The sequence below is a fragment of the Vanellus vanellus genome, assembly GCF_965231255.1.
Source record: "Vanellus vanellus genome assembly, chromosome: 14".
NCBI classification, from domain to species: domain Eukaryota; kingdom Metazoa; phylum Chordata; class Aves; order Charadriiformes; family Charadriidae; genus Vanellus; species Vanellus vanellus.
In genome coordinates this window covers 14,462,649-14,475,764 of record NC_138919.1, presented here as the reverse complement: position 1 = coordinate 14,475,764, position 13,116 = coordinate 14,462,649, and the positions used below count along the sequence as shown (strand labels likewise).

The 13,116-nt window shown below is 50.6% G+C and overlaps 1 protein-coding gene across 1 annotated transcript; it reads left to right on the top strand.

Annotated features, from left to right (window-relative positions):
- Nucleotides 1-342: 342 nt before the first annotated feature.
- On the top strand, nucleotides 343-9,699 carry DRG2 (developmentally regulated GTP binding protein 2). Its single transcript, XM_082490686.1, has 13 exons — nucleotides 343-480; nucleotides 1,538-1,698; nucleotides 2,111-2,200; nucleotides 3,380-3,440; nucleotides 4,451-4,541; nucleotides 4,999-5,071; nucleotides 5,225-5,315; nucleotides 5,511-5,608; nucleotides 6,223-6,299; nucleotides 6,749-6,837; nucleotides 7,694-7,752; nucleotides 8,162-8,215; nucleotides 8,303-9,699. Exons 1-13 carry the CDS (start codon nucleotides 417-419, stop codon nucleotides 8,387-8,389), a joined length of 1,095 nt encoding a protein of 364 aa, XP_082346812.1. The 5' UTR covers nucleotides 343-416; the 3' UTR covers nucleotides 8,390-9,699.
- The last annotated feature ends 3,417 nt before the right edge of the window (nucleotides 9,700-13,116 follow it).

Sequence of the window (13,116 nt, the reverse complement as noted above, 5' to 3'; positions counted from 1 at the left end):
GGGTTTCTCCAGGAACCTGACAACCTGCTGATTGCCTTAAATACAGGATCTGGCCTTAATTAAAGGGGCAGGAGGGGGCAAGGCTGGGGGGGGGGGGTTCCCTGTGCAACCCTCCTCCTTCCTCAGCCCTTTCTCTATAAGCAGCTCCCGTTACCCCCCCTCCTTATCCCCGTTTCCCGGGCAGCTCGCACTGCCGGGCGGCCCCGGGACACCCACGGGTGGGCGCCCCGACTCCCTCTCCCCGCGGGGTGGCGGTCGGCGGGCGGAACGCGGGAGGCGGGGGAGCGGGAGGCGGCCGGAGCGGCGCGGCGGGTGCGCGGCACCGGAGCCGTGAGGGGAAGGGACGGACGGGCCCGGCGGCGCTTCCGGCGTGAGGCGTGCGGGGCCTGGGCAGCCGGGCCGGGCCGGGCCCCGCCATGGGCATCCTGGAGAAGATCTCCGAGATCGAAAAGGAGATCGCCCGCACGCAGAAGAACAAAGGTCCGGACCGGCGGGGGATGGTGGGGGGGGATACCGGAGGAATGGGTGACCGGGGGTGTGAGGGGTTGGGGGGCTGCCGGGCCATGGCGGGGCTGGGAGGGTGAGGTGACGGTCTAGGGGGGCGGATCGGGGTGAGTGAGGGGCTGAGGGAGCAGGGGGAGCCCGGAGGCGGGGGGGGGGGGGCTGCCTCCTTGCCTCTCCCCCCCCCGGCGGCCGCCCTCTTTCCCCGCGGCTTGGGCCGGGGGGGGGTGGGGTGTGCGGAGCCCCGGCAGCACCCCTGGGTCTCCCCCGAGCTGGGCCCCCCGGGGGCTGTCTGCTGGGGAGGGGGGTCCCCGAGCTGGGGTTCGAATGCCGTGGCTTACAGAGGGGAGCGGGGAGCAGAGCGCCCGCGGGTGCCCGGCGCCTCGCTGCTTCTGGCGGCTTTAGGCTGCGGTAAAGCATGGAAAGGAAAAATAGTAAAGCCCATTAAGCTCTTGGGTTTCTTACTCGTCCGTGTTACAAAGGGGGTTTCTACAGAAACAACTACCTTCCTCCCCCCCCCTTTATTTTCTTTATCAGGTGTAAATTCAAATGTTTTGCCAAGAATAAGTCAATAAAGTACTTTCACGCATGTGAGCTCCAATTTAAACGTGTCTTCAAAAATTGACAAAAGCAGGGGGAAAAAAAAAAAAAAGCTGTGTTTTTGCAGTGCTGGATGTGACTGGGTGTAAGGAGGGGCCTTTGCCCAGGGGTGCGCATTGCCCCTGTGATCTTAACTGGCTCCTTTCACCCGTCCATTCCTGCACCTGCTCTCCATCTGGCTTGCTCCTTTTTCTTGGGAATTTCTTGGCTGCTTATGTCCCTCGACCCCAACTTTGTGCAGGGTACCAGAAGGTTTGGTCTCAATGCCCAGTATTTCAAAAGATTACAGAATGCCTAGGGGGGTAGCTCGTGTGTGTGGCAGTGGTTAAAACATTGACCGAGATCCATAGTGTTTCTTTTTAGGAAGGTTCTTATTTCTAGAAGTGACTTATCAGCAACTTTCTGTCAACGAGTTGTTGCATTTGTGTTATTCCAGCCACTGAGTACCACCTCGGCCTGCTGAAGGCAAAGCTTGCAAAATACAGAGCTCAGTTGCTAGAACCCTCCAAATCCTCGGCCGCTAAAGGGGAAGGCTTTGATGTGATGAAATCTGGAGATGCCCGGGTGGCACTGATCGGTTTTCCTTCTGTGGGTAAGGTCAGTGAGTGTCTATGTTAACCATGTGGCATGTGTTTCCAGGTTTGTGGTTAGCAGTGGCTAACCATCTTCTCTTTGTCTTTCACCTTCTTGCCGTAAGTTAACTGAAAGTGACTGTATGCTGAGAGCTGAAAGTTAGAGCTGGGGGAAACACTCCTTCTTGTGTGCACTGCCCTGTGGTAACAGCCTGAAACTTGTGCTGTGGCTGGGCGAGACCTGGTGAGAGTACAACGTTTACCTTTGTTCAGCGAAAAGCAGTGGCTGTCCCATCACTGCTTCAGTCTCTGTGCCCGGAACAGCCACAACACGACTTCTGAAAGCTGAGGAACACTTTGGTGTTGCTTGTTTTGCTGAAGATTTACCAACGCATCTATTTGTGTAACTGTAGTGATGCTGATCTCTTGCTTTTCAGTCCACGTTTTTGAGTTTAATGACCTCAACTGCCAGTGAAGCTGCATCTTACGAGTTCACAACCCTGACGTGTATCCCAGGAGTCATAGAAGTAAGTAGGATTTTCCTCCCTTTGGCTTAGTAGCAGTAAGAAACCCAGACGTGTAAACGTGTCTGTTTACACCAGTTACAGTTGTGCTGCCACTAAGAAGCAGTGGTATCCAAAGGTCTCTGCTGACTTCTGCTTTAAACTTTAGGAGGTTGTGAGTGCTTGTGGCATGAGGTCTTCTGCAACCTGTAGTGCTGATTTAGCACTTCCCTTGGCTACATAACTCTTCAGGATTGACTGCCTGAGTGGGGTTTCACATGCTGCCGTTTGACTGACCAGAGCAATACGACAATTCTCAACTGAATTTTTTATAACCGCTGTTGGCGCCATTGACCAGATGGCTGGAAACCTTGACAGATTTGTTTTTAATGAAGCTTTAAAGGAGGCAATCTGTACTGTGATCAATTTGGAAAGAAAATACAACTACTCCTGTCCTTGAGGAGTTTTATTAGCGGTGGGCTAAGCATCCATCAGTAAAGCAAATGATAAAGGGCATCAAACTGAAAAGTGTCCAAGAGTAATGAGAAAATTTGGGTCAGAATTGAAAGCGGAGTTAAATAATGAAAGTAACCGTATTGGTGTTAAAACGAACGCAAATATTGTAACGCATCCAAATGCAGCCATGAGCTGCAGTCACTCGTTAAAGCCGTTACTGAGGACTTCACTGCAACAATAGCTTGAAAGCTAATGCCCCTGCGGATCTGATGAATGAAAGTGTCTTGTTATTTCCTGGCATTGTAAGACCTGCAACACATCTGAATAGTTCTGATCCATCTCAGTAAGAGCTGGTGATACTTGTTTGTCACAGTGCTTTCTCATTAGACCAAGAAAGTAAGTTTGGGGTTTTTTTTTTTTCTTTCCTTTCCGTTTCACCAACTCGGGATAACACTACCCATGTACTGTGCTGTTTTCCTGGTGCTTTGTCAAGCTGCAATCATGTGATGCTTCAGGACCTAACTTACCACAGCATATGGTGTTGAACGCAGCTTCAGAGGAAACGCTCTGGAGGTTCCCTCAACAAAACAGAGCCATCAGCATTGTGCAAAGCTGTCCTGCTCGGTCGGTTTCATTCAGTTCCATTCTCTGCAGGCTCTGGACCCCAGCATGGGCTTGGGGCTTTAGAGGAAGTTCAGGTGCCCTGCAGAAGGCTTTCAGCTTTCTATCCTTCTTTTTCCTTTTCAGTACAAAGGAGCCAATATTCAGCTGCTGGATCTGCCTGGAATCATCGAAGGAGCAGCACAAGGTTGGCTGATCTCTGTGTTCATGGGAAGTAGGGATTTGCCCTCAGAAGCATACCTGGGTGTCTCAAACATTAACAGGTTTCCTGGGCCAATAGTTCCCATGTTGGCTTTCCAAATTTTAGAGTCCTTGATCTTATGTGAGGCACGATTCTTATCCCTGAGCCCACGTAAGGTTCTATATGTAGCAGAAAGATGCTTTTCTGGAGGTGGGAACCAAAGCAAGCCAGTCACTTCTCACCTTCTTGCGTGAGTGTTATCTTGCTCATCTGTTTTCTGGTACAGAAGAAATCTAAAGAAAGATGCTAGAGAGGCGGGGGGGGGGGAGAAATTGCAGTTAAACAGTAACCTCTTTTGACTAATTTCCTGAGTTCCTGCCAGTCCTCGCATAACTCCTGATTCTGGGAAGAGGTGTTGGCTTTGTCCCTCTGCTGCTTCATTGTCCGGATTGGCTGCTTTTGTCAGAGGATGCCTTAGGAAACTTTGGAAAATCTCCTAATGTTTTTGTTGTTTTTTTTTTTTTTTTTTTCCCCTCCCCTGTGTTGGAGGATCATGGCCTGATTAATAAGGTCTTTTTCCTTTTTCACCAGAAAGTGTACGTAACCTCTCTGCACAGGCGCCATAGGCTCACATCACTGTTCTGGGTAAGCTGTCCCTGCTGCCTGGAGCTGCTGCCGTTGCACGTGTCTGGGAAGTCTGTCCTGCTGGCAGAGATGTCATTTCCACCCATGCAGCCCTACTCAGATCGCTTTACACACAAACACTGGTTCATGTAACCTGTGGTGGAGGAGCAGCAGCAAAGAGTATTTGATAGGGCTCGTGCTCCACATAAGACAGTGTGGATGGACCAGATACGCTCACTCAGGGCGCCCCCAGCAGCTGACTACAGCCAGTACAACACTGCAGGTTCTTTTTTGTTGCTTCCAAGCAGCTGTGCAGGGCAGGAGTCCCCATCTGCCGCAGAGCTCATAGATAGTTTCTCTTGCTGATGTATGGCCATCTCCACTCTTCTCAGGGAAGGGCAGAGGTCGTCAGGTGATAGCTGTGGCCAGGACAGCAGACGTCGTTATTATGATGCTGGATGCCACGAAGGGTGAAGTACAGAGGTAAGTAAGTGTGTGCTTCTGGGCACATGGAGCTGTGGGGTGGTGGGCCAGGTCCAGGGCTTCCCCATGCCCAGAAGACATGCCAGCTGCCTGGGTGTCCTGTGCTTGTTGGGGAACCAGTATGTTATGAACCAACAGTATTTAAGCTGTTGAGTGTGAAACGGAGGTTGTGCTCCACTGGAAGCACACTAGCTAACTGGGAGCAGCATTCACAGAGCTCTCGACAGATCTCCACTTGGGCTTCTCAGCTGAAGGATCATTCCCACAGGATGGCTGTTCAGAGACAGGGATGTCAATCTAGATTTCCACCACAGACTGTCCTGCATTAGCTGTGGTTTTCAGATTGTAGTGAAAGCTTATGGCAAGGCTGTATCAATATGATAGCCAAAAAGGAAAGGTATGTGTGTCACCCGACTGCGCTTGGTCTCACAGGTACTAATGTGCAGTGTCCCTGCAGGGCCCTGCTGGAGAAAGAACTGGAATCTGTAGGAATCCGGCTGAACAAAAGCAAACCAAATATCTACTTCAAGGTGAGGTTTCCTGGGCTGCTGCAAGCACAGCTTATGTCTGGCTGCCTACTCAAAGCCGAGTTCACTGTGTGCTATCCTTCACATTGGACAGGCTGTAGAGGGGGTCGTGGATTTTGCAGACCGTTCTTATGTTGCCTTATTGCCTCCTTGCAGCCGAAGAAGGGTGGAGGTATCTCCTTCAACTCAACTGTGACGTTGACTCAGTGCTCCGAGAAGTTGGTGCAGCTCATCCTCCATGAATATAGTATCCTTTCCTAAAATGGGAGACCCTTAAGCCATCAGCAGCTCATGATTCAAGTGGTACCTGCTGTGGGACAGCCTTGCTGTGTCTTTGGTGCTTTCTGGGTTGACCACAGGCTTTCACAAGCAAGCTCAGCCCGTTGGCTCACAGCAATGTGTAGATGTGTTGGGATTTGGGCCTTGACAATGTTCACCTCAGAAATCTTCAATGCTGAGGTCCTCTTCAGAGAGGATTGTTCCCCTGATGAGTTCATTGACGTGATTGTAGGCAACAGGGTCTACATGCCGTGCCTCTACGTGAGTATTTCAGAAACAGGCTGCCTTCTGCCGTACCAGGCAGCTCCATTCTTTGCTGAAGGAAACGCTGGGTCTTCCTGGCTCCTAAAGCAGTAATGATTTGGGGTTTAAGAGGTGGAAAGCACAGCTTTATAAGCTTTGCTTGTGCGGCTGTGCTCTGTGTGTGTTCCCTGTGCCCTCTTGTGGCTGGCTGCCGTGGAGCAGGATGAGCTGCGTGTCCTGGTGGCACGGGGTTTGCTCCTACAGTGTGGAGCCATCGGTTCCTGTGCTGCAAACTCTGCGCTTGGGCTTTGCTACTGGTCCCTTATGCCAGAGGTCACTTAATGGCTCTATTTGATAGTGACTGGGTCGGTAGTGAAATTCAAGATGCTGGGGAACGTATTGCAAGTCATCCCAAAGGGAGAATTTTAAAAGGCCCAAACTTATATTTAGCCTTGTGAATTTCGACAGTTTAGTTTACTAAGAGGCTTGGCCTGCCCTCTGGCTGACAGAATCTGAGTTTCTGTTTCAGGTGCTGGAACTACCTTGTTGTACCTGCACGTAGATGTCTTAATTTCCTTGCAGTGTTGCTAAAATGACTTCCTAAAGGGTGTGTTGTTTTTCCTTTGACTTAGGTTTATAACAAGATTGACCAGATATCTATGGAGGAAGTGGATCGTCTTGCTCGGAGACCCCACAGTGTCGTAATCAGGTAGGAGCCTGTCATGCTGCCTGATGTACCGGCCTGGATGGTGTGGTGGTTCATTAGGTTCAAAGGTTCTCCAGCTTCTCCCAAGAAGGGGCTTCTCCCAGGGCTGCCTGCAGCTGCCGGCGTGAGAAGCAGAGCTGCTGCGCAGCTTTTTCCAGGCTTCTTTCCCCTGGAGAGACAGGGTGCTTGTCTTCTCCACACTGCAGGCCAGAGTAAGCCAGGCTAGCTGGTTTCCTTAGAAGTGCTGATATATCTGACTGGGGCTTTGCTGCTTCAAAGCTCCTTGCCCTTTTGAAAGCCGTATTTATTTCACCGTGTGTTTTTCCTTTGCTGACCTCGTTAAAGACTCTTCCCCTTGTTCCCTAGCACTTCAGTAAGATGTTTCACCTTGTCCTTCTGGATCGCTAAATCACAACAGCAGTAAACACATAGATGTTCCTGGTGTTTTGCAGCTGTGGCATGAAACTGAACCTGGACTACCTGCTGGAGAAGCTCTGGGAGTACCTGGCACTTACCTGCATCTACACCAAGAAACGAGGACGTAAGTGACTGTTAGCTGAACAGAAGTTTTGAAAGGCACAAATTGCTGCTGCTCATCAAAGGCAGACAGGCTGCCAGCAGGGCTTGGATGCCTGGCTGTCAGTGATCTCTTGTGGCTTGAAATGCTGCAATTATGCTTTCCCTAAGCAGCTTCCAGCTCCTGGGAAGTGCTTTCTGTTCCACCTGATCCAGCCATGTGTATATCCCACCACAGCCCTCCTATTCTCTCTGCACTAGAAGAGCTGAATTTTCATAAGGCTTTGCGTGGTGATATAAGGAAACAAAATTTGCAAGTTCACGGCTTGCTTCCTTATTATGCACACTTTGTGATGAACTCTTCAGCCCATCACTACCCAGAAGAGGTCTCCTCTTCCTGCTGTGAGACGTTTGGCCATTTCCCATGCCAGGCTTCTGAGGCTTGGGAGTGCCTTTGATCCTCCTTTTTCCTTATAATTCGCTTGCAGCTTCTCCCAGTGATGAAGGGATGTCTGTAACTTGTTCCTGTTTGTGAACAGCTGTGACTCTGAACTTGGGTGGGTGTGTGACAAGATTAAGGAACTTTCTATGAGCTTGTTAAGATATGAAATCTTGGGGATTTGACAGAAAATTGCAGTGTGGTTTGGTTTTACTCGAGCAGGTGTGTTTTGACTTGGGTGGTTTTGTTTGTCCTAAGTCAAGTATGAACTGATTTGGTGCTTTCAAGTACCCAGATACCTGTTCTGTCTGGGAGCTGGCAAGTGTAACGGGAGGAGGAATTTGGGAATAGTAAGCACAAAGCAATGTGAGATGATGTTAGCATGTTAGAAAATACTTGATGGAAATCCAATACTTTCCCCCCACCTCCTGCTTCTCCACAGAGAGACCAGACTTTACAGATGCCATTATTCTACGGAAAGGCGCCTCTGTGGAGCATGTGGTAATTTCTCTGTATCTTTTACGTTTCCTTGTCTGTAGAATGCAGATTCCTCTTGGAGCCTGCTGTGATTTATGCTTTGTAAAGCTCAGGATATGTCAGTGTTTAGCTGGGCTTCTCCTTCTGTTACCTTTACTGATTCCATCTGCCTCAGGTTTCTTTCCTAGCTGCTATGAAAGGTTAAAAATAAATTACTTAATGCACATGGAAGCAGTGGAAAGGGGATTTCTGTGGACTGGTGATTCCTCTGTGTCTGTTCTATATTCTTTTCAAGTGCTGTTTACTGGCTTCTAAAGTCGCTATTGTAATTTCTGACATAAACCTGAGTTGCTTCTCATTCCTGGATAGTGAGCAAGTTGTTTGCAAAGTAGTGTCATTGCACTGCCTCACATGCTGTCTGTCTGTCTTGCAGTGCCATCGAATTCACAGATCATTAGCCAGCCAGTTCAAATATGCCTTGGTGTGGGTAAGTGTTTAACAGCAAATGAAATCACTGCCATCAGGTGTCTCTGACTGGTCTTCTCCTAACCCTTCTCTCCCTTTTGCTTTAAAGGGGACAAGCACAAAATACAGCCCGCAAAGGGTGGGCTTAACCCATATGATGGAGCACGAAGATGTCATTCAGATCGTAAAGAAGTAACCCTCTTTGCTGGTGCCTGGCCTTGTCTTTAATCACTAGAATTGGAACTGACCACATAAAAGCAAAACTAAACACAAAAAAAAAGGAAAAAAAAAAAGAAAAAGAAAAAGGGAGACATGTTCTACAGCCAAGAAAGCTTCTGTGAAGCTCCTTCTCTTGGAGAAAGGCAAAAATGAGGCTACTGTACTTGCAGGTGGGGATGGGGAAGATGGGTTTCCATCTTGCAGCATTTCAGGTGATGTACTGTTTCTTAAAAATAAAAAAGGAGCCAGTTCTAGGACACAGTTCCCACAGACACTAGTGTCCTGCCCCTCATAGGGTTTGCACATGGATCCGCGTGTTAACCTGCCAGTGGCTTGCTTAACTGGAGGGAAGTTTATGGGTTTGTGTGAACAAATCTGGCCCTGTGCTCTGGGATGGGGAAGCCAGGGCTGAGAGAACATTGCTGATGCTTTGCTACTTATCCATTCACTTAATTTAAGCATTGATCTGAAACAGAAACAAAGTTCTCCCTCCCCTGCTTACTGGACACTTTGTCTCTGCAGCTTTCACCATTGGAGGCTTCAGTCTCTGCATTTGAGACAACCCCCGGTGGATTTATAATGGTCCCACCTCAATTAACATTAAAATGGCACTCTGTGCCTCTCCTTAGCTCTGCAGTAGGGTTTGTAGGACATCCCAGTCCAACTGGTACTGAGAGAGATGAGAAATGGAACCTTGCTAACAAATGATTAACCTGGCCAAACTGCAGCAGGGTACGATCAAAGAGCCACAGTCTGCAGCGAAGATTCACTTCTGGTATATCACTCGTTTGAGGAGCTCTCTTGGGAGTTTCCTCCTTTGCTTTTGTCCTGCTTGTTAGTCCCCAAGAGTGTTGCTGGGGATCTGCTTCTCCATGCCCCTAAATTCCAGTATCAGCTCTTTGAGCTTAAAGTACCATCCCACGCCACGGGTTTTACCCCAGCCCTGTTAAAAGTTGTTGCTTGTCTGGATATTTTTCATCAGAAAACTGGGATTTTTCTAATCATGCTTTTTCATTGAATACTGATGCTAAACAATTCAGAGTGCCTGATAGAGAACAGCTCTTTCCTTCTGGGATTAAGAGTTGCTGATAGCTTTTATTTTCTTTCATTGAAAAAGGGTTTGGTCTGATGTGGATTCTTAACTGTGAGGACAGGTCTGATGGCAAACTTGTCTGAGCAGGGCTCCTTCCCTCTCCTTTGTGCGCCTCCCCACTCCTCACAAACTGATCGAGCGGAAATGGAAGGATTATTTTATTTGAGAAAATAAAAGTTGCTATTTCATGTGAATTGTAGGTGTCTGCCTGCAGTGGGTAGACGGTTTGGTGTGTTTTCTAACTCTTATTTTTTACCTTCAGCCACCTGAGGAATCCTGAATGCTGTTGCGGGAGGTTGTAGAGGGGAATAGATTGTGAAGCTGCTGTAAGAGGGCTCTGAGGCTGGAGGGGACTTGATGAGGTGTGATAGGAGATAAATAGATATTATACACCGTACCCAAGCTAAAAAGGTGACTTTGAACTCTCTGAGTTCCCTATCCTGTCCCTGGCTTTGTTCACAGCTGGAGTGCAGAGCAAATCCCGACCGTGGTGACAGCTAGTGGAGAATGAGCTCCAAATTAGCCGCATTATGCCTGAGCTGGCTGCAGAAAGCAGGCGCTTCTCTGTGTGAATTGGGTGGGATGCCGTTCCAGCACATTAACTTGCCCTTTAAATTTCCTGTGAAGGTTGCACAGGCAGAGCTGCCCGCACAAAGAGTTCTTTTGGTTTCATTTCGTCCCTGAGTTTCTGACTTTTCGCTCCAAACCCGGGAGCCTGCCAAACCCCAGCACGCCAACGGGCAGCCAGAACTGCTGACTGGGCTTTGTCCTTAGGCCAGGCAGTGTGTGGAGTTGGGGACACTGGCCTGAGGCTGAAATGCACGGTATTACCTGCGAAAGCATGTCCTTGGTTGGTTAGTGCCTACCTCTCTGTGTGCGTGGGTTTCAAGTTCACTAGTCTAGTGTGCCATCATTAAAAAACCCTCTGTCTAATTAGCCTTACTCTTCATGTAGGAAATTGGGCGTTTTATCCTGTTCAAAATGAACTGATACATCACTAAATTAGGAAAGGGGATGAAGTAAAAATAGTTAAGCCAGAAGAAGCTAACTTCTTTTTTCTTAGTGGGAGTAGTTTTTTTTTTGCAAGCAAGTTTATAACTGTATTTGATAATGCATGCGCTTAATTGCAGTGTTCATTCTTCCAGAAGGCTTCCCTAATTGTTCTGCACTAACGTAATAAGCTGCAAACATTGCAGTTCGGTGCAGGAGCGGGTTTGCCTGAAGATCTCCTAATCCTGAGAAAGCAAGATCCTAAGGTCAGGGGGAAATCTACTGCAGCATTAGTATCCTACCGGAGCTTCCTGAGGTTTAGGGAATTGGCCAGAGCCCTCGTTAGCTCCGTGGGGGAGCTAAGAAGGGAGATGTGCTCAGAGCCTCCTTGCTGAGTGTTTTTGGAGAAACGCTTTCTCCTGTGTGGGAGGATGGGGGGGCAGTTGCAGGTCGGAGCTGTGGGTTTGCCCCCCTTGAAGAGCAGCACGCTGCATTTTCTCCGCTGTACGAGGGAAGTCTCGGCTGGACGGTGCTCAGAGAACCACCACCACCACCCCCCAGCAAGGCTGGCCGGGGGTCTGCTCTTCTGCGCTTCTTCTCCCCCGCCATTCCTCTGCTCTTTCAGCCGGCTCTGGTTTCATTAGCACCGTACCCGGCTCCCGGAGGGCTGCACCGATCCTGCCCTGTCCCTGCGCCGGGCTCGCGGAGCGTGGCCGTGCATCGCTGCTGAGCGGCGCTCCAGGTGTGAAGCGGGGTGGATCGGCTTCGCTACAGTCCATCAGCCGCCCTCCATCTAGTCCTGGAAACAGCGATGGCCCGAGGCGTGCTCTGTTTAAAATGCCTGTTCCAGGCAATCAAGCAGGTTTGATTGGCTGAACACTCCTTTTATAATTTAATTTAGTCAGGAATCGTTTGCAAAGTAATAAAAAGAGACTCTGACTCCAAATACATTCATTTAATTCAATGAGAGACAGTTACTGCGGCGGGCTCGCCTCAGCCAGCTTCCCTCAGCCCATCACGCTGACATCTTAAAGCGCTGCTCAGGGCTGTATATAAGAGTCACGATCCACAGTGACAGCTTAATTGTTTCAAATGCTGACAAGGGTCACCCCAACCAGGCATCGCGCATTGTGTGGGGCTGGCTGGGGAGGCTGCGGCGAGGAGGATTTATGGCTGGCAAATAGTTTTGAATTCCTCTGGTTGCGCCTGCTAAATGATGAACCTGCCCCTTGGGGATTGGGGCTATTGATTGTAATTTGCAGTTAAGCCCTCGCTTTCTGAGGAATCAGCATAATAAATACCCACCGCATTACGGCAGAGACGTGTCTGCGTGGAGGAGAAAGGAGCAGAGCTCTTCCCAGCTCAGGCGGTGCGGTGCGGGATGCTCTCGCCGCCCCTGGGTTTGGAAGAGCCGCAGGCTCTGTCGCTGCGGGAAAACGGTCCCCAGTTTGGTGTGATGCAGGAACCCAGCGCTGGAGGGGGGGAGGATGGAGCTCTGGGGCTCTTTGCCCTGCTGATCCCAGACGCTTTGTGAAGGCGGGTGGAAATGCCCTGCTTGTCCCGAGGAGGAAAGGGCAGGCCAGTATTTGTCGGGGTGATGGGTGTCTGGATCCCTTCTCTGTGCCCGGCCTGGGCAGCCGGTTGGTCCCAGCTCTACTTTGGAGAGGGGAGTTGATGGAGGCGGGGGGTGTCCACCCCCATGTCCCTGTGATTTCTTCTGCTAAACTTGCCTTGGGGAGAGGAGTGCGTGCGTCAGGGCCATTTACCGGCTGTTCACATCTGGGGTCTATGAGACTGAGAGGTGGCGCAGATCTATGTCCAGGGAGGGAAGAGGCTGTGGGACTGTCCAGCCGTGTCACTGGGGGAGGAAGGGACGAGGACCAGAGCTGGCTGCCCCTCACCCCTCCAGCCTCTCCCTCCCTGGCGCACCCCGGCTCTGCAGAGGGAAGATTAGCTCCCATCCCTCCGCTCATGAGTAGAGATGAGAATAATAGCAGTCATCAAATATGCATTGGATAGCAGCAGCCTGCAGCTGCCGTGCAGCAAATATGGTCCTGCGGCTGCCGGGGGAGTGACGGTCCCTGGTGGAGATCAAGGCCAAGAGCACGACGCTGGCAGAGCCGGGGGCTTCGGGGCAGCACCGAGGTGGCCCGGTGCCATGCAGGCGAGCTAGGCTACCCCAGGTGAGTGGCTGTGTGTCCCCCAGCCGGGTGGCATGTCCCTTGGGGTTGTGGAGGCCACAATGGGAAGGACCAGGGAGGGACCTTTGTGTGCGATGTTGGTCTTTCTGCAAATGCTGTGGCGTGGGGCTCAGCTCCTCTTGGTAAGGGCATATGGTGTCCTCTCCTCTCTGGTTGTCCCTGCCTGTCTGCTCACTGCCTTTAGCCCCCCTTATCTCACCTTCTGCCTCCCACCTTCCCCCCAGTCCCAGCATTCCTGCTGTGCTCTGGAGCCAACCTTCTTTCCCTAAAAACCCCCTCCTTCCCCAGGAGCCTCTGCCCCGCGTCTCCTACCACCCCTTCCCCAAATTGCTTTTACCTTGGGGCTGTTTTACCCCAGGAAAGCTGCCCGGCCCCACAGCCGACCTCTGCGGTGCTCCTGGGCTCAGCTCCGGGGCCGAG